The 18,776-nt window shown below is 41.2% G+C and overlaps 1 protein-coding gene across 1 annotated transcript in view; it reads right to left on the minus strand.

Moving 5' to 3' along the window:
- Mecp2 (methyl-CpG binding protein 2) overlaps positions 1–18,233 on the minus strand; it is an 81,102-nt gene extending 62,869 nt beyond the window's left edge. The window contains exon 1 of the mRNA XM_028888582.2: positions 12,959–18,233. Coding sequence (XP_028744415.1) covers positions 12,959–12,984 — 26 coding nt within the window. The 5' untranslated portion in view covers positions 12,985–18,233. The remainder of the gene's footprint in view (positions 1–12,958) is intronic.
- Positions 18,234–18,776: the final 543 nt, after the last annotated feature.

Raw genomic sequence — 18,776 nt, forward strand, 5'->3', positions numbered from 1 at the left:
TTGGTATTGAGATTAAAGGCATGTGTCTCCAACGCTGGCTGTATCCTTGAACACACAGAGATCTACCTAGCTCTGCCTACCAAGTGCTGGGATTAAAGGCGAGCACCACCACCGCCCAACTTTCCTATGGCTTGCTATTAGCTCTGCCCCCCCCCCCCCGAACTTTATTTATTAACATACAAATAACATTTTAGTTCAAATAAAATATCATCATAGAGGATGATGAATTTGAGGACATTTTGAGCTACATAGTGAGACACTAACTCAAAATGGAAAATTTAAATTTCATTTTGTATCTTTTAAAAATATTTATTTTTAAAATTATCTTTATGGGTTATGGGGTAAAGGTAGTATGCACATGTGAGTGCGGGTATCCACAGAGGAGAGAAGAAAGCTTTGGATCCCCTGAAGATTGATTTAAAGGTAGTTGTGACTCACCCAACATAGTTGCTGAGAACCAAACTCAGGACTCTGCAAGAGTAATATGTGCATTTAACTGCTGAGATATCTCTCTGTAGGGAGCCGCTATTCAAAGATGGCGCTGGCTTCCTGGTAGCCTAGCTGTAAACAACTCCATATTTGGCTATGATGCACGAGTATGGTAATTGGCCTTATGTCCTCAGCCTATCCCGTGGCTCCCCGTGCTAGCATTCTGGCGGGACCCAATCACAGTACGGCACGTTTGCCTGATTCCCTATATAAGCAGCTGCAGTTTAGTCCTCGGGGCCCCTCACCTCCCGCTCTCCCTTGATCAAGAGGCGCTCCAATAAAGTGTGTTCTGAGACGGATCCTCGCATGGTGGTCGTTCTTCCTCGTTGGCCAAGGAGCGCGCCACATCTCTCTAGTTCCTTTGTCTACTTTTAGTATACCTGTGCTTTATCCTATATAAGTGCCTAGTTGAGTACTGATACCTTAATTTTTTATTTGTTTTTGTTTTTCGAGACAGGGTTTCTCTGTAGTTTTGGTGCTTGTTCTGGACCTCACTCTGTAGCCCAGGCTAGCCTCAAACTCACAGAGATCCACCTGGCTCTGCCTCCCAAGTGCTGAGATTAAAGGCGTATGCCACCACCCCACCCCACCCCCACCCCCGGCAATACCTTGTTTTATAAAGATTTATTTTTTTATTTTTTTGGTTTTTCAAGACAGGGTTTCTCTGAGTAGCTTTGCGCCTTTCCTGGATCTTGCTCTGTAGACCAGGCTGGCCTCGAACTCACAAGTGCTGGGATTAAAGGCGTGTGCCACCACTGCCCCGCTAAAGATTTATTTTTAAGTGTGTGTAGAGTGCCAAGTGCCCATGGAAGCTAGAGGTGTAGGATCCCCCAGAGCTGAAGTTACAGGTTGTTGTGAGCCACCTAACATGGGTGCTGAGAATAAATCTTAGGTCCTCTGTAAGAGCTATGGGCTGCTCCTAACTGCTGAACCATATCTCTAGTCCAGTGATAACTTATTTTATTTACTTATTTAGTGTGGGTGCACATGTGCATGTCCATGTGTGCACATACAGAAGTGAGAGGTTGGCAGGTAGTGTCTTCCTCAATTTCTTCCTGCTTATTTTATTATTTTTAAGGGATTTGTTATTTTATGTGTATGTGTGTATGTACATGCATCATGGATGTGCAGGTGCTCAAGGAGGTCAGAAGAAGGTAACAGATATTTTGGTTCTGGAGTCACGATTGTGAGCTGCTGTAGATGTTGGGAACTGAACCAAGTCCTCTGCTAGAGTAGTGAACACTCTTAACCACTGAGAATTTTATCCAGCTTCCCCACCTTATATTTTGAGAAAAGGTTTCTCACTGAACCTGAACCTTATAGGTTGACTAGACTGGCTGGCCAGAGAGCCCCTGGGATCCTCTTGTTTTTATCTCTGCCACATCTATTTATTTGTTTAAACATGGTGCCGGTGATCATAACTCACGATTCTCATGCTTGTTTAAGAAGTACTTTACCCAGGGATACATCTTCCCAGCTCCTATTTTAAAGTTTACTTTGGGTATTTTTCAAATCGACTGGTCACTTACTTATTTTTTTTTTGAGACAGGGTTTCTCTGTGTAGCTTTGTGCCTTTCCTGAAACTCACTCTGTAGACCAGGCTGGCCTCGAACTCACAGAGATCTGCCTGGCTCTGCCTCCCAAGTGCTGGGATTAAAGGCCTGAGCCACCACTACCCGGTCACTTACTTATTTACTTATGATGGTGTCCCAAGTGCTGGGTTATAGGTATGTATCACCAAGCCAGACATGATGTATTTTTTAATTTACTGTTGCATGGAATAATAAACAACAGAGATCTCTCCCCACTCTACCTCCAAGGTCTTGGTACTAAACTCAGGACCTCACAAATGCGAGGCAAGCATCCTACCAATAAGCTATACTTTCAGCCAACAGATGGGCATTCATAACCTTTTTTTTTTGTCACGAACTTGTTTTGGTTTCTAGATTCCTCCTCAGGAAATGGTTTGAAATACATAAAATAAAATACGCAGAAAATTATTTATGATTTTTTGAGAATTTGTGCTAAAATAACATATGCTTCTTTGGTAAATCATTAATCAGATCCAGAAGTAGATCTAACTATAAAAATTAGAGCCGGGTGGTAGTGGTGCACGCCTTTAATCCCAGCATTCAGAAGGCAGAGGCAGGTGGATCTCTGTGAGTTCAAGGCCCTCCTGGGCTACAGAGTGAGTTCCAGGAAAGGCACAAAGCTACACAGAGAAACCCTGTCTCGAAAAAAAAAAATTAGAAGCAGTAATGAACACATATGATATTTCATGTATCTACAATAAATACAATGTAATCTGAAAAGATTTTTATTTTCTACTGGTGATACTCACATACTTTCTTGGTACTAAAGACCAAATCCAGGGCCTTACACATGCTAAACATGTGCTCTACCACTGAGCTACATGCCAAGGCAGAGCTACTCCCAATATTACCATGAATGACCTATTGTCTACAACTGTCAGTGAACAAAAATGGAATGTTTTTCCCAACAGAAGTCACAAATCCCTGAATTGTCAATCTGAGAGTCAAAGCCCTTAATTTAGAGATCTAAAAAGATATAATTCCTTGAGGTACTGGGACTGAACTCAGGTCTGCAAACATGTTAGCATTCTACTACTGAGCTACAACCTTATCTCTGAAACACACAAATAATAAAAGCAATTTTCATTGCCTGGTGAATTATCAGAATGTTTTTTAACTTGTTGTTGTTTTGTTTTGTTTTTTTTTTTTGAGACAGGATTTCCTCTGTGTAGTCCTGGCTGTCCTGGAACTCACTCTGTAGACCAGACTGGCCTTGAACTCAAAGATCTGCCTTGTCTCTGCCACCTGAGTTCTAGGATTAAAGGCATGCAGAATTTTTTTTTTCTTTTTGGTTTTTCGAGACAGGGTTTCTCTGTGTAGTTTTGGTGCCTGTCCTCTGTAGACCAGGCTGGCCTCAAACTCACAGAGATCCTCCTAGCTCTGCCTCCCAGTGCTGGGATTAAAGATGTGCACCACCACCATCTGGTGTTTTTGAACTTTTAATCTTCGTACCTATATGTATTTTCTAAGTTTCTTACTGTAACAGTATTTGCATAATTAAAAAAAGAGCTCTGCTTGGTGGGGTGATGTCTACCTGCGATCCCAGAACTTGTAAGGTGGAAGCAAAAGGATCAGAAGTTCAAGGTCATCCTCAGCTATATGAGGAGTCTGAGACCAGTCTGGGGTACATGACACATTGTCTTAAAAAAAAAAATCCAAAGCCCAAAAAGCTTAAGGATAACATATTTCTGGGGCTGGAGAGATGGCTCAGCAGTTAAGAGCACTGGCTGCTCTTCTAAAGGACCCAGGGTTCAATTGTCAGCACCCACATGGCAGCTCACAACTGTCTGTAACTCAGTTCCAGGGGATCCAACAACCTCACACAGATACACATGCAGGCAAAATACCAATGCACATAAAAAAAAGATATCATATTTCTGATTGTTTTGTCTTACTCTGGAAGAACTTCTAAGGAATACTATACAAGTACTTAAAAGCTACATTTTTAATAAGGTAGCATCACTTTAAAACACACTTTTGGGGCTGGAGACGATTCAGTGGTTAAGAGCATTGGCTTCTCTTTCAGAGGACCCCAGTTCAATTGCCAGCACCCACATGGCAGTTACAACTGTTACTCCAGTCGTAGAGGATCTTAAGCCTTCTTCTCGCCTCCTCAGAAACCAAGACTGCACATTTCATACAGATATACACATGCAGGCAAAACACCCATATACATAAAAATAAATAACTATTTTTAAAAAACACTTCCAACTGTCCTAACTACTTGGGTTTTATAATTTTAATCATTCCCATGATTTTACAAGCCAAAAAAAAAATCCACTAGATTTATTTATCTTGGAATTTAAAAGAACAAAAAGCAAAATGTCACAACTTGCAGACGTTTGTCTATTTTTTTTGCCAAGTATAATTCCAAAAACAGCTAAAAATATTAGAGCAAATTAGTCCTTAATATGCTCTAATACCTTCTGCTGTTTACAAAAACACAAAACCTAGAAACACATGGAAATTTGTATTTTAAAAATGAATTACTAAATATGTGTAGGAACAATCAGAATATAACACATCAAAGCAATGTCAATACATACCTCAAGCAATGGAATTTTCCCTTAGTAGTTTGGTATACTGAATCTGTTCATTTATAAAGGATATCTCTTTCATTGGTAGAAACTAATGAAGATTTGGGATTATCAGGAATTGGACACAGATGAACAACTTTCAACAACTAGGCAAGTAAACATAAGGAACACTAGTATATATATATATGTTTATGTTTATATATATATATATATGTTTAAATCATTTATAAAAATGCTAGGTATGCTGGTACACACCTTTAGTCACAGCACTCAGGAGGCAGAGACAGGCGGAACTCTGTGAGTTCAAGGACAGCCAGGGATACTACACACAGAGAAAAAACAAAAAATAAAAGAATCGGATACAGTCCCAAGTTGGGGGAGAACACCCAGGAGTATTAAAAGCCCCAAACAAGCCAAAATATTTTAAGATTTTCAAAATCAACTCACATGAAGAAAATTAAGATCATGATGCAAAAGTATTAAATCCATGATTTAGTAGAAATATGGAAGGTTACAAAGGAGAGAGGAAGCCTAGGTACAGATGCCATCTTTTTTTGTAGAAAGATTTTACAAACACAGAGATGCAACAACTTCTTGGTTAACAGAACTAAAGGATGTAAACATAAATCAAATGCCAATCCTTGTTTCTAATTCCATTCACAGTCAAGACTCTGGTTAGCTAGGCTTCTGTTGCAAAAATGTTCCCACAGCAAAAGGAGACACAAATGAACAAGGTTTGCAAAGATCAATGCAACCATACCTTAAAAAAAAGAGAGAGCCGGGCGGTGGTGGCGCAAGGCCTTTAATCCCAGCACTTGGGAGGCAGAGGCAGGCGGATCTCTGTGAGTTCAAGGCCAGCCTGGGCTACAGATCGAGATCCAGGAAAGGCACAAAGCTACACAGAGAAACCCTGTCTCGAAAAACCGAGAGAGAGAGAGAGAGAGAGAGAGAGAGAGAGAGAGAGAGAGAGAGAGAGAGAGAGAGAAAAGAAAGGAGTTGCATACAGCAGCATCTTGCAAATTTGCTAAGCACTGTAAAATATACTATGCTGTACGTATAATACAAACCTTGCAGGCAATGTGTCCTGATCAATTTTAGCAGACTGGTTGCTTTGGAGAGGCAGGGAAATGAATGTTAATCATGGGTTGGGGTTTAGCTGGACTGTTTCTGTGTTCTATAAAAGGAGCCTGGCATGAATATGGAAATTGCTAACACTTATGTCTGGATCAAAAAGTACGCAGGTAGCTACCCACATGAGTAAGGTATATGGGCTAGGAAGACTGTAGTGTAGGAGAACAGAACCTCAGAAAGACCTAGGGAGGATGGGAGAGCTGAAAGCTCAAGAGGATTTAGGAGGTTCTAGTTTCAGCTCCTGAGCCCAGGCTGGGAGAATTAGAACAAGTGCTGTTAACACTGGCTCATCAAGGGCAGATCTGGGCCATGACAAGAAAGGAGTAAGTTTACTCACACACCTCCTTCACTACTAAAGTCTTGTTCAAAAAATAATAAAGCCAGGTATGGTGATATACACTTCTAATCCCAGTACTTGGGAGGTAGAGTAGGATTAGTGATTTAAGACCAGCCTCAGCTACATACAGATTTTGAGGCTAGCCTGGGCTACATTAGACTGTTTCAAAAAAAATCAGAAAGTTCTAGGCCAGTCAGTGCTACACAGCACCACTGTCTCAAAAATAAAAACATACACACATTTAAAAAAATACCAACAAATGAAAATCAGTAAGAGCTTAAGGGCTGGAGGTATAGGTTAGTGGTAAAGTATTTTCCTAGAATAAAAAAATCAAGAGAACTAAGTATCATTTAGTACCATAGATAGCTTCTGCTCCTGTGGAAGTCTGGACCTCACAGGCTGGCACTATTGAGCATTACTATGTTGGAAGGAAAAGCCCTGTCCTAGTTAATGTCTGTCAGTCTCCTGGGGCAAAACTGTAGGGGAAGGAGGTTCTGTGAAGATATCTACAATGTGAGTCCTGGAGGCCCAACAGGTAGAATGGGAAGGTGACAGAAGTTGGCCTAAGAGTAGATCCCCTCCAGAACAAATTCAGTGTGGAAATGGGACAGGATGGATGGACAGGGGACTGCTTGTTGCCTCTGATGGTAAGAGTAATATCTTAAGAATATGATGTAGCTTGTAAGGAAAGCTGAGCCTGCCTGGCATACCTGGTATACAGCTGCCTGAACATCTGTACTACATGCCTGAAAACACAAGAATTCCCATTCACAGGCTCCAGCTTGCCACTCACACCTGCCTATTTTGATGTACCAAGCCAGCCACTCTGAGCCAGCCCCACATATTCTCTTATGCCTCAGCTACCAGGCATCTGGTCTATCCTTAAGACTCATTTTTTTCCTACTGATGCTTTCTCCTGGACTCAGCTAAGTTTCCTTACTATTCAGGTATTGACTGCCATTTAAAACAAAGAAAACCCATTCTCTGCCTCCATTCCCCAAATCTAACCCTTTATGTGCTCCCTCAGTGGCACACACTCTTCACAATCATAGCGGTCAACCCCTTGGAAAGTCACAGCCCATTTGCCCATCTGTACCTATATTAGGCCGGGATTAAGGACAGTCCCCAGTAGCTAGCAATTACCCTACACAACAGAAGTTCAAGCAGTAGAAGTTATATGAACAAAGTATTGCTATATATACTACAATAGTCATAGAGAAATGAAGCAACAGCAATTAGTTCCAAATACTTACAGGATAGTCTTTATGCAAATTAAAACAGGAAAGAGGCAGAAGGTCCAGCATCTGAGGGATACTTTTCAGCCAGGCATCCAAAGAAGCTACCACAACTTAGAATGATTCAAAATAAAAAACATTTCATTTTCTTCAAGATTCACAAAGAGGAATAAGCCAAAATTCTTCTCAGGTAAAATGTCTTGCCTGAAATGCCCTGCTCACATGAGGGACATTTTATGAAATGGAAGCTTCCAAAGTTTTGTTTTCTAGCACTAACTGCTAAAAACAACTTCCTCCTAGCCCAATTACACTCTAATCTCTAAAAATAGTACTGTAGTCATAAATTTGTGTTTATCTACTCACAGTTTTCCCCCTAAAAGTCTACAACCAAATGGCCACCTCTTTGCTTACAATATTTTGAAATTTAAAAATGCATATATTCTTTGACCCAGCAAATTCCACTTCTAGAACTTTCTCTTACAGATAAACTTATCACTGAGCTAAATAGTATCTACAAGGACGAATGTATAGCATTAGCATTTTTGGGCAGACAGGATTTTGCTATATAGCTCTGAATGGTCTGGAACCCACTATGTAGAGCAGGCTGGCTCCAAATTTGCAATGATCCTATTGCCTCTGCCTATCAAGTACTGAGATTACAGGTGTGTGCCACCATACTGAGCTAGGATTAATGAAATTTTAACAATTAGAAACACAAACACCCATTAATAGAAAACCAGTTAAATGAATTATAGCACATCCCATAAATAGACTATATAATCCCAATAGTTAAAAAGAATGAGATGGTTCTTTATGAACTAATTCCAAACAATTTCTAAGATACATTAAATAGAAAGCAAGCTTTGCAACTATGTACCATATTTTATAGTTCAGGTAAAAGATACATTCCCACACACTCTTGTGTGTAAGCAGACACAAAATACATAAAAACACACATGCATAAACATTCAGAGTAAGGCACTAGACTAGTCAAATTGGCAGCCAGCAGGATAGTGGTATAGCAAAAGATGGGAACGAAGGAAGAAAGTGGAAATTAGTGTTCCCTGAGCACAGAACTTCAGCTTTATTTTTAAAAAAAGAGATCTGGATATGGATTGCAATAATAGGTGTACAACAATCTCAACACACTAAATGGCATGGTAACCATTTTAACATAAAAGTTAATATTAATATGATAACTTTTATGTGTATTTTGACTAAAACAAATTTAATATATGCTGGAGCTTGTAGTACATGTCTGTCAGTCTAGTAACTTGGAAAGGTTAAGGCAGGAAGACTACAAGTTTAAGGCCAGCTTGGGCAATTTAGTGAGACTTTGTCTCAAAATACAGTTAAAATTTTAAGATTTACTGGTTTTATTTTATGTGTATGAATGTTTTGCCTGCATGTATGTATGTGTACCACATGCATGTCTGGTACCCACAAAGGTCAGAAAAGATTCCCTGAAACTGGAACTATGGATGGTTATGGATGCTAAGAACTAAACCTGGATCCTCTGCAAGAGCAACAAATGCTCTTAACCACTGAGTAATCTCTCCAGTCTCTTTAAACACACTTTTTAAAAAGAGCCAGAGCCCTTATAGCCTTAGTTGGCCTAAAGATCTGTCTGCCTCTGCCTCCCAAGTGCTGGGACTAAAGGTATTTACCACTACACCTGGCTCTTTAAAAAATTCAATACAGACTCTTCTGAACTCTTACCATTTTATCAAAAATCTGCTTTTGTGAAGATCTGCTGTGTTCAAGTCTTGTGGAAGCACTGTAGCCCACATCTACCAAGTCAAGGAGAAAATGCCAGGTCCAGGCCTTAGCACTGCCCCTAGCTCAAAGCAGGTACTCAAAGCAGGTGAATGAATAAATGTTGGCTAATAGGACCACCATCAAACTCCCCAAATTTCAGGAAAAACAAAACACAACTTTACAGAGAAAATAGGAAAAACGATTAAGAGATACTTTGTTTTATCTAAAGAAGACAGCATTTGATAAATTTGAAAATTTAATGACTAGCTCACCAAATGGCTAAGACAAAACCAAGTGTTTTCTAGACATCATCCCACGCTAAAATTAAACACAAAAATCAGTATTTGGGAAAACACAGGGCAAACTTAAGGGTTAATAGAACACATATGACATGAAACCAGAAAGTGGGGGAGAGAGGACTAGCGGAACAAGGCAGGGGAACAGAAAAGGGACTGGGGAAGAATGAGCAACAGAACAGAATACATATGAAAATACCATAATGAAACCATCATTTTGTAAGCTAATTTAAAAAACTACAAGGGCTAGAGAGACATAAATAGGCATGACACCAAGCCTAATGATCCCTTAGTCTAACACACACACACACAGAGAGAGAGAGAGAGAGAGAGAAATTTAAAAAATGAATTTATAAAAGAATTTGGAACAAACATGAACTTATGATATACATTAAATATGTATATATTATAAATATATCAATCTTTTCAGAAAGAAAATAAAAGTGAAAATCAACTAACTCTTAGTAGAAAAAGACTTTCTTTTATAAAAAAATTAATTTCATGTGTGTTCTGCCTGTATGTATGTTTATTCCCATGTGCATGTCTGATGCCTGTGGAGGCCAGAAGAGAGTGTTGGATCCCCTAGAACAGGAGTTACACCCAATTGTGGGTTCTAGGAACTGAATCCAGACCCTTTGCAAGAGCAGTAAGTGCTCTTTTTCTTTTGGTTTTTCTTTTCTTTTCTTTCTTTTTTTTTTTTTTTTTTTTTTTGGTTTTTCGAGACAGGGTTTCTCTGTGTAGCTTTGCGCCTGTCCTGGAACTCACTTGGTAGCCCAGGCTGGCCTCAAACTCACAGAGATCTGCCTGCCTCTGCCTCCCAACTGCTGGGATTAAAGACATGCGCCACCACCACCTGGGTTTCTCTATGTGTCCCTGGCTGCCCTGGAACTTGCTTTGTAGATCAAACTCACAGAGATCCACCTGCCTCTGCCTCCCGCGTGCTGGACTATAAGATGTGTGCCACCACTGCCATGCAACAAGTGTCCTTATGTTCTTAACCACTAACCATCTCTCTAGCCCCCAGAAAACATTTTCTAAAAACAAAAGAAATCCTAACATTTTGTTTAATGAGTATATATTACACATGTGTGTACTATAGTGCATATGTGTAGGTCCAAGTACAACTTGTGGGAATCAAAAACTTACAGGAGATGGTTCTCTTCTACTATATGGCTTCTGGGGATCAAATTTAGGTCATTAGGTTTGGTAGAAGTATCTTTAACCCACTAAGCCAATCATTGGGCTGTCTGAGATTTTATATATTAGAAAGACAAGTAGTATCAAAAAATGACAGAGTAGGAAAAATATCTGCACCATGACAAGGAGTCAAAATTCTTAATATATTAACAGTTCTTACAAAGGTTAGGTATTCAATTCAGTGGCTCTAGAAAGTACAAGGCCCTAGCTTGTTATAGATCCACTTAAAAAGAAGTACCTTGGGGGTCTGGAGAGATGGCTTAGCAGCTAAGAGCACTTGCTGCTCTTGCAGAGGACCTGAGTTCCATTTTCAGCACTCATGTGAGGTGTCTTACAACTGTCCATATCTATAGCTTCAAGAGGATCTACCTCTAGCCTCTATAGGTATCTGCATTCATATGCATACACACCCCTAAAGACAGACAGAAAGACACACTCACACACAGAATTAAAAAATTATTCTGATGGAATAATGAATACAGAACATGAACACACAATTCACATAGGCCAGATACAAATGGCCAATGATTACTGAGGTTCAACTTCAGTAATAATGAAAAGAGAACTGATTTAAAACATAGCTATCTAATTATGAAGCCCCAGGAACTAAAACAGCCATTTGGAAAGGCGATGTGCCAATACCTACCAGTACTTCCAAGTCTAGGCAGCCATTCTTCAAAATGACTGGCTTATGAAGAAGTTCTACTTCAAAGTTTTATTCTTTTGGTTTTTTTTTTTTTTTTTTTTTTTTGAGACAGGGTCTTGTTATGTAGCCATGTCTGGCATGGAAATTGCTATGTAAACTAGGCTGGCCTCTAACTCACAAAGATCCATCCACCTGTCTCTGCCTCCCAAGTGCTGAGATTAAAGTTATACACTACCATGCCTGGCAATTTTTTAAAAGGAGAAAAGATATGATATATTTTACAAGTAAAGACAAATTCTATTGTTTGAAATCAAATGGTTATGTTTTTCTTAGTTATAAGTAGAAAGATTTTTTTCTAAAAAAAATTATCCATCTTTTCTATATTTCTTTGGAGAAACATGTAGTGTCATTACTACCTTTTTCATAAGGGCATTTGTAAACTAAGAAAAATACTATAAAAAACACAAACTACTTCCAGCTCAACATCTATCAGAAGAAACTCATCTTTGTTCCTATTACATTTATTCCACAGAATTCCTGAGATAAAGCACTAGCTATATAACTCCCACCAGTATAAATATGTAGAACACAAAGAACAGTCAGCCAGGTCTGGAGCACGCCCCATCACATTAAGGAGAATGACAACTAAAGTCACAGGATCAAGAGCAGAACCAAACTTGGGACCTGGAGGCAGTGCTATGGTCTTCATTTCCTTCTATTCTCCTCTACTTAAAACTTACTCCCACAGATAAATAGGCTATTGGGGGTGGGGGTAATGTGCATGTACACAATAGCTTTATGAGGCGTAATAAATACTAGATACAGAGAAAATGCTATTTGGGGGTCTCAACTGGAATTACAATGCAGCATGTGTGAACAGTCAACATTTTCTTCTGTAGAAAATGGGAAAATTCCATTGGAATTATCTGTTTTATCACACAGAAATCCAGGTGACAAAAATATCAAATGTGAAATAACCATTGATTAAAAAAAAAAGCTTGAAAGGTTTGAGTCTGATAAAAGATGAGAAATTACAGAACAATTCACCCTTATAAAACTAAAGTCGATACAATAGTACCACACAGTGGTACCCACTGCAGCAGATCTGTCACCTAAATGTCAGGTCTACAATGACTTGGCTCTCCAGCTTTTCCAAAAGCCCTTATTCTGCTCTAGAATCCCAAGAGCTGCACATGTGTCTGAGTGTACTCCATCACTGGAGTACAGCAAGCAAGTACCATTAGCCATAGTCTCCAGAACTGTTCTGTGACATTTTCAGAAGGGTGTCCTTCTAGGGGACCACATACCAGTTCCTGTATCTACTTTTTGCTAACATTGACCAGTAAGTCATTTAGCCCAAACCAAAGCAAAGAAAGCATCATGCTGAAGACCACTAGGTAAGAGCAGCAGCATAAGTGAAGAGCTCAGGACAAGCACTCTCCTGCTTCAAGGTGAACTGAAGCTGCAGATCACCAGTTCCAGCTCTAATCTGACACCCACCCCCAGATCACATTGTGACTACCAAGTAACTCTGCCCAAACTGAACTGACCTTTCAGGGCTCAGGGAAGTGACTTTTTTTTATTATATGGCACAGTTTGGCCAGGTTATGTTTTTCATCTTGGGGGTACTTTTATACTGTCCAAGAGTAATATATCTTTTTTTTTTCCTTTTTTTTTGTTTTAAAAACAAATGGCCAAACCAGGACATATACTAAAAAAAAAAAAAGGAAGGTTACTTACCTGAGCCCTAACATCCCAGCTACCATGGAATCCTGTTGGAGCTGGTCTACAGAAGCAAGGTGTATTCTGGGGAGTCACATGTCACATCAAAGCAGGAACTGGTGAGTCTGTATTTTTATGGAGCCTAAAACAAAGAAAATCGTAAGTTGAAAGTCCCCATTGAGCTGCACCTTTTTCCCAAGGCTTTTTGGGACATTTTGAAGATAAACACAGACAAAGTACTATGTTACTTCCCAGCTCATCTAGTTAGAAGCAAAGAATAAATTACTGCCACATGACAGAATGCTAAAATAAAAACAAGATTTATGCTTGTCAAAATCGAAATTCAGAGGTCTTGACACCTCTGAGGAACACTTTGAAACTACAATGCATACCACAAGTGGTGGTTTCTGATAAAGAATTTTTCTACCAAGTCACACAGAAAAAGTGAAGACTAGAATGTGTTCAAGAGTGCATGCAACATCAAAACATCACCTCAAAAAGAACACACCAAATCCAGAAGCCAAGTCTCCCTTCTGCTTCCAGCAGTCAAAGCTGCAAGGAACTGCTCTAACATCACACAAAGGGGCTTTCACCTTGAGATAAAAGACAAAAAGCACCAGGAGAGCCAAAGCCATCACCCAAAATATAGAAGTCCATCTCTAACAAATTACTTTAAGCCTCTCAAATCAGTAAATCTCAATGTCTATAAAACATTGAACTGATGGGTCTTTTGACTTTTTTGTTATTTTTCTTTAAACAATTTGAGATTTTATTTATTGTTATTTTATATGTATGAGCATTTGTCTGAACGCATGTTCACCACCTACATGCAGTGCCTGCTGAAGCCAGTAGAGGCCATCAGATCCCCTGGGACTGGAGTTATAGACCACTGTGAGCCTCTATGAAGGTAGTTGAAATTGAACATAGGTCTTCTGGAAGAGCAGTCAGTGTTCTTAACCACTGAGCCATCTCTCCAGTCTTGCTACTTTTTTAAGCAGTTCAGGATGTCCTCAAATTCAGATCATTCTGCTTCAGCCTCTTTTGTTTTTGAACATATTTTCAAATAAGGATGTTGCCATCAAGATACCATCATTTCCTTGTTAAAACCTAAATTGCTCCATATTAGCTAATTTCAGATACCTGGCTCTCCCAGCAATAATAATTTTATCTTTAGACTAAGAGAAAAGCTTACATTATACAACTTAAGACTATTAGAGTCACTCATTGGGTCAAATCCAGATGAAGGGCAACAGCAACCAAGTCCTTGGCAGCTGACTGCCAGTTCCCTAGATGATGCCTATAGTTTTTTTTAAGGCTCAGTAAAACCTCTTAATTCCCATAATTTCCTTAAGTCATAGAATTAAGTCATGGAACACTTTGAAATCCCAAACTTAATATTTTTTGACACTTGCCTAATAGAAACCAAACCAATACCTTGTTTGGGAGGGCCTGCAAAGTCACAAGTTCTCAAGACCACAATTTTATCTATATGCAATTTTATTGTTTTATTTTTTGCAGTACTGGAACTGAAATCAGTGCCCTGCACGTGCAAGGCAAACATTTTACTACTGACTAAGCCACTTCAGCCCTTGTTTCATTGAGAGCTGAACTAAGCTTTATTCTAAGCTCTCAAAGAGTTTGAGATCTTTAATTAACTCAAGATTTCATAGGGAAAAAGCTAAAAATGAGTACAGTTAGGTAAAAATCCAACAAAAATGTTCATGTTATACCTCCAGCTCTTAGGAAAGGAAGATAAGCACACTTTTACTAAGGTTTGGCCAACAACAAGAGTCCAGACATCCACAATACTGGCTGTTAAAGAGCTACACTAGGTGAGCAGACATCCACATGCTAGCAGAGTGCCCAGAAGTAAAAAGGCCAATGTTTACTCTGGTCATACTGCCCCTTTTAACATGGGAATAGTCATGTCTGTCTTCTCTCAGAGTCTTGCTACCACTCAGTCATCCCACATACTATATCCACCATGAAAGTGGTCTTTTCAAGTATTTAAGCCACCACACACAAATCAAAGTTTCAATGAAAAATGTTCCTTGGAAGAGAAAAGCAGAAGAAAATTGTGGAAAGCAGAAGAGCATACACACTTTCTGTATAAACAAGCCCCAGAAGAAGGGAACCACTGACATTGGTCCTCCCTGAAATGATGAGTAGGTACAGTTCTCTGATTAGACAACAGCAGAGTGACTACAAAAGGCAGTGATGAGTACTGAGGACTTATTATGCCCTTCCCTTGGAAGAACAATAATGTTCTCTACCCAACAAAAAGATTGTTTCTGTCAGCCACATGGCCTGGGCTGCACGGATGTTACCAGAGCAGATGATGAAAATGAGGTATTTTGCCACATTCCCTGGAATTCTACAGTCTAGGCTGTGCTTAAAACATTGGTTACTACAAATGTCATTGTCCATGATTCTGTTTCCCAGAGATATAACTCAGACAGCCTGGTGATAAAATGCTCTTTGCCAATTAAAAGATTCTTACTGACAGTCACCTTTAGAAAAGATAAAAGGTTCCAGGATACATAGTTTACCATGCAAACAAGCTAACAATTTTACCACTGCTGTTCTTTATTCTAGGTTAAAGAAACAAACTTCTCAGGAGTGACTGGGTGGAGTTGGGGCACTGGCATATGGCACTGTAGTCGGTTTTTCTTTCAAACTCCATAGCTTTGCCTCCTTCCCCCCAGTAGATTAGGCAGAGGGAACAACTCTATTGGAAAAAGAAACACCGATTGCAAAAATGGATCATAACCTTCCAAAATCTTTGTGGTCTATGTAGTGCCCCAGATGTACCTCAGGATTCAAACCTCGTGAAAGAAAGAGTAGAAAGCTAGGGATGTAGCTCAGTGGGGTGGGGTGATTGCCTAGCATGCACAAGGTCCCGGATTTGACCACCAGTACAACAACAACAATAACAAAAAGAAATTAAAAAATTCTCAGAGTACAAGTGACTACATGATGCTTTCTTCCTAAGTGTAACAAGGATATGCTATTGTAGGTTTAAAACATTTAAGGCTCATTCTCATGGAAAGGAAATAGGAATATGTGATAGATCAATATTAGCAAGAAAGCCATACAGTTTCTTTAAACTCTTAGGACACACTAACTCAATTCTCAGGACACATTAACTTCAGATGTCACCAGGCACTTTGAAAAGAAACTGTATTCCAGAAGTTGCTTACACTGTTTAGAGAGCTAGGGGTACAACAAATAGCTAACTGGAAGGGTACCTGAAGGAAGCAAACACATTGCAGAATATGAAAATTAACTAAAGATTCCAACTCTGAGCTCCGGCTCAAATGTGCAAACCTTGGAATCTTTGACAAGCAAGGCTTGGGTGTGTTTATGAAATTGAGAATGCGATCTGTTGATCAGCCACTTGGCTGCCCTGCCATGAATGGGTCATGTGCATCAACTCATTTTAGATAATTTGTACTTCTAAACTGTTTGGATTCTTTAAGGTTCTGACATACCCAGGTTAAAAAAAAAAGCAAGTGTTTCCTAGGCTTTGTAAGATTTGAAGTTAAAACAAACAAAATCTGAAGTTAAAAACAAACAAAAAACCAAAAGCGCATAAATAAATGTATTTTTCCAAACCCTTGGTGGAAATTCCCCAAAGACCTAAACAATCCAGACTTCATCTTTTTATAGAGATCTGGCATATTTCAAAGGAACCAAGAGGTCAGTTTAATCATGTTATTAATTGAAACTGCTGAGATTCACATGACAATTCCAACCACAAACCCAAAATTCTCCTCTACAGTAATAATCACCTATTAGTACAATTTTACTACCCAGGCCCAAATTGGCTTCATTTATATAGTATAATAAAATACCTAGAACTTGTGAAAGTCCTACAACATCTTAGCCACCTAGCACTATAAATTAGTCCATTATGTTTCATGATTACCACCAACCACTCAGTATTTGATCCTATTGTCTCATTATTTGGGTTAATGATTCCGAACACTGGAGATAACATGCAAATGGCTCAACGGAACCCACTTGTATTCCTGGAAAAATAACCAGAAGCACCTATCTGCCTGACAATGAGTCAGGAATATCAATTTTGTGGTGAAGCCCATTTTTGCTGTGATTAACCCATACCCGAACACACAAGGAACTAGCACAGAATTACTCCCTGGCAAGCTTTGCCCTTCAGGGGGTCCATACTTAGCAATGTCATACAGGGTCTTTCTTGTGAGAGCAATCTTTTTAGACTCCATAATGTCTTTAAACCTTCAGTGCAAAAACCTCAGAAACATTGCCACATAAAAGTCACCTGTGTTTTATTTTAAGTTATTTGGCCATAACCAAACTAAAAAGAGAATGAACTTTCAGAGATAATCCAGGAGTCAGAGCGATGTGATGAACTTGCCCCATCTGGTACTGGCGATCCTGAGCGCTCCAGGACGAAGAGAGCCCGTTACATACAATGTCCCATTCCACTTATGTAACTGGATGATCGCTGGCGAAGGAGGGGGGTTGGGTGGGTAGACGATCATATTCCGAAGCCACAGCACAGCACCCCCAAAGAACCAGAGCACCCTGAGGGCATGGTCTCACGGAAGAGCTTCAGGTGCTGAGGAACGCACAGTCCCCTTCCCACGGTTCCTGACGAGAACTATAACCATCTCTTTATGATGAGTTTTGGGACCCAGAACATAATGTCTAGTCCTTTATGTGGGTGGACAATAACCCCCACCTACTTGTTCCTGCCAAATGGGGAATGGAGCTGGAGGACCGACTCACTTGCAGTGGGGACAAAAAGTCATGGAATGGGTGAAGAGGAGGGGTAAGCAAAGCCCAGAGATGGGGGTGAGAGCTCAGGAGCCCTTGTGGCGCACTCTCCCAACGGGAGGTGGACTGCGCACGCGCGCAGTGTGAGTGTGTGTTGGGGGGGAGCGAGTAACGGGAGAGGGGGCGCGCGAGGGAGAGGGGACAGCGCGATCCAGGGAGAGGCCGGGACCACGGGCTCACGACACTACCGTGGCCCAAAGCCCCAAGAAGGGCAGGAGCGGGCACAGGCCCAAGTGGCGAAGCCCAGACGACAAGGGCGCCCGCACGGCCGAGGCCCAGGATGCGCACAGAAGGGGCGGGCAGCGGGAGGGCGTCATTCGAAGGTGGCTCCAGGGAGATCGTGCTGAGGACGGTCGCTCGGGACTGCGGGTGACGAGTGGAGGAGAAAACCGCCACCGGCAGCAGAGGGAGGGGGAGGGTAGAGAGGAGGGACGCCATCCGCCAGCCTTGTCGCCCGACCCCGTGGGCCCCTCCCGCGCCACGTCCCGCCCCTACCCCTCCGCCCCCCGGCAAGGGTCCCCGCCCGCGGCCTTGGCGGTCCCACTCACAGTCTCTCTTCCTCGCCTCCTCCTCCTCCGCTCGGCGCGGCGGCGGTGGCGGCGGCGGCGGCGGCGGTGGCGGCGGTGGCGGCGGCGGCGGCCATTTTCCGAACGGCTTTTACCACAGCCCTCTCTCCGAGAGGAGGGAGCGCGCGCGCAACCGATGCCGGGACCCCGCACGGCCGACGTCGCGCCCCGCCCTCTCGGCCAGAATGTGTGCTGCTGCACCTGCGCGCCCGTGCCCCACCTCCGGCACTTCGTCAAACCTACCCTCCATTGGCTGTGGCGCCAGGCTGGGGCGGAGACTTAGGAGTGACACCCCCAATTGGCAGGAGGTCCTGTCTGTTTAGGTCAGGGAAAAGGGGGCGGACCCCATTCACTTGCGGATTGGTGATGGTCCTCTGTCATTTGGAGAAAAGAGGCGGCTAGGGCATGGAGGGGCTGGTTTTGTGTGCGGCTTTTGATGCTAAAGATTAATG

This window comes from Peromyscus leucopus, chromosome X (assembly GCF_004664715.2).
Source record: "Peromyscus leucopus breed LL Stock chromosome X, UCI_PerLeu_2.1, whole genome shotgun sequence".
In the NCBI taxonomy this organism is placed as follows: domain Eukaryota; kingdom Metazoa; phylum Chordata; class Mammalia; order Rodentia; family Cricetidae; genus Peromyscus; species Peromyscus leucopus.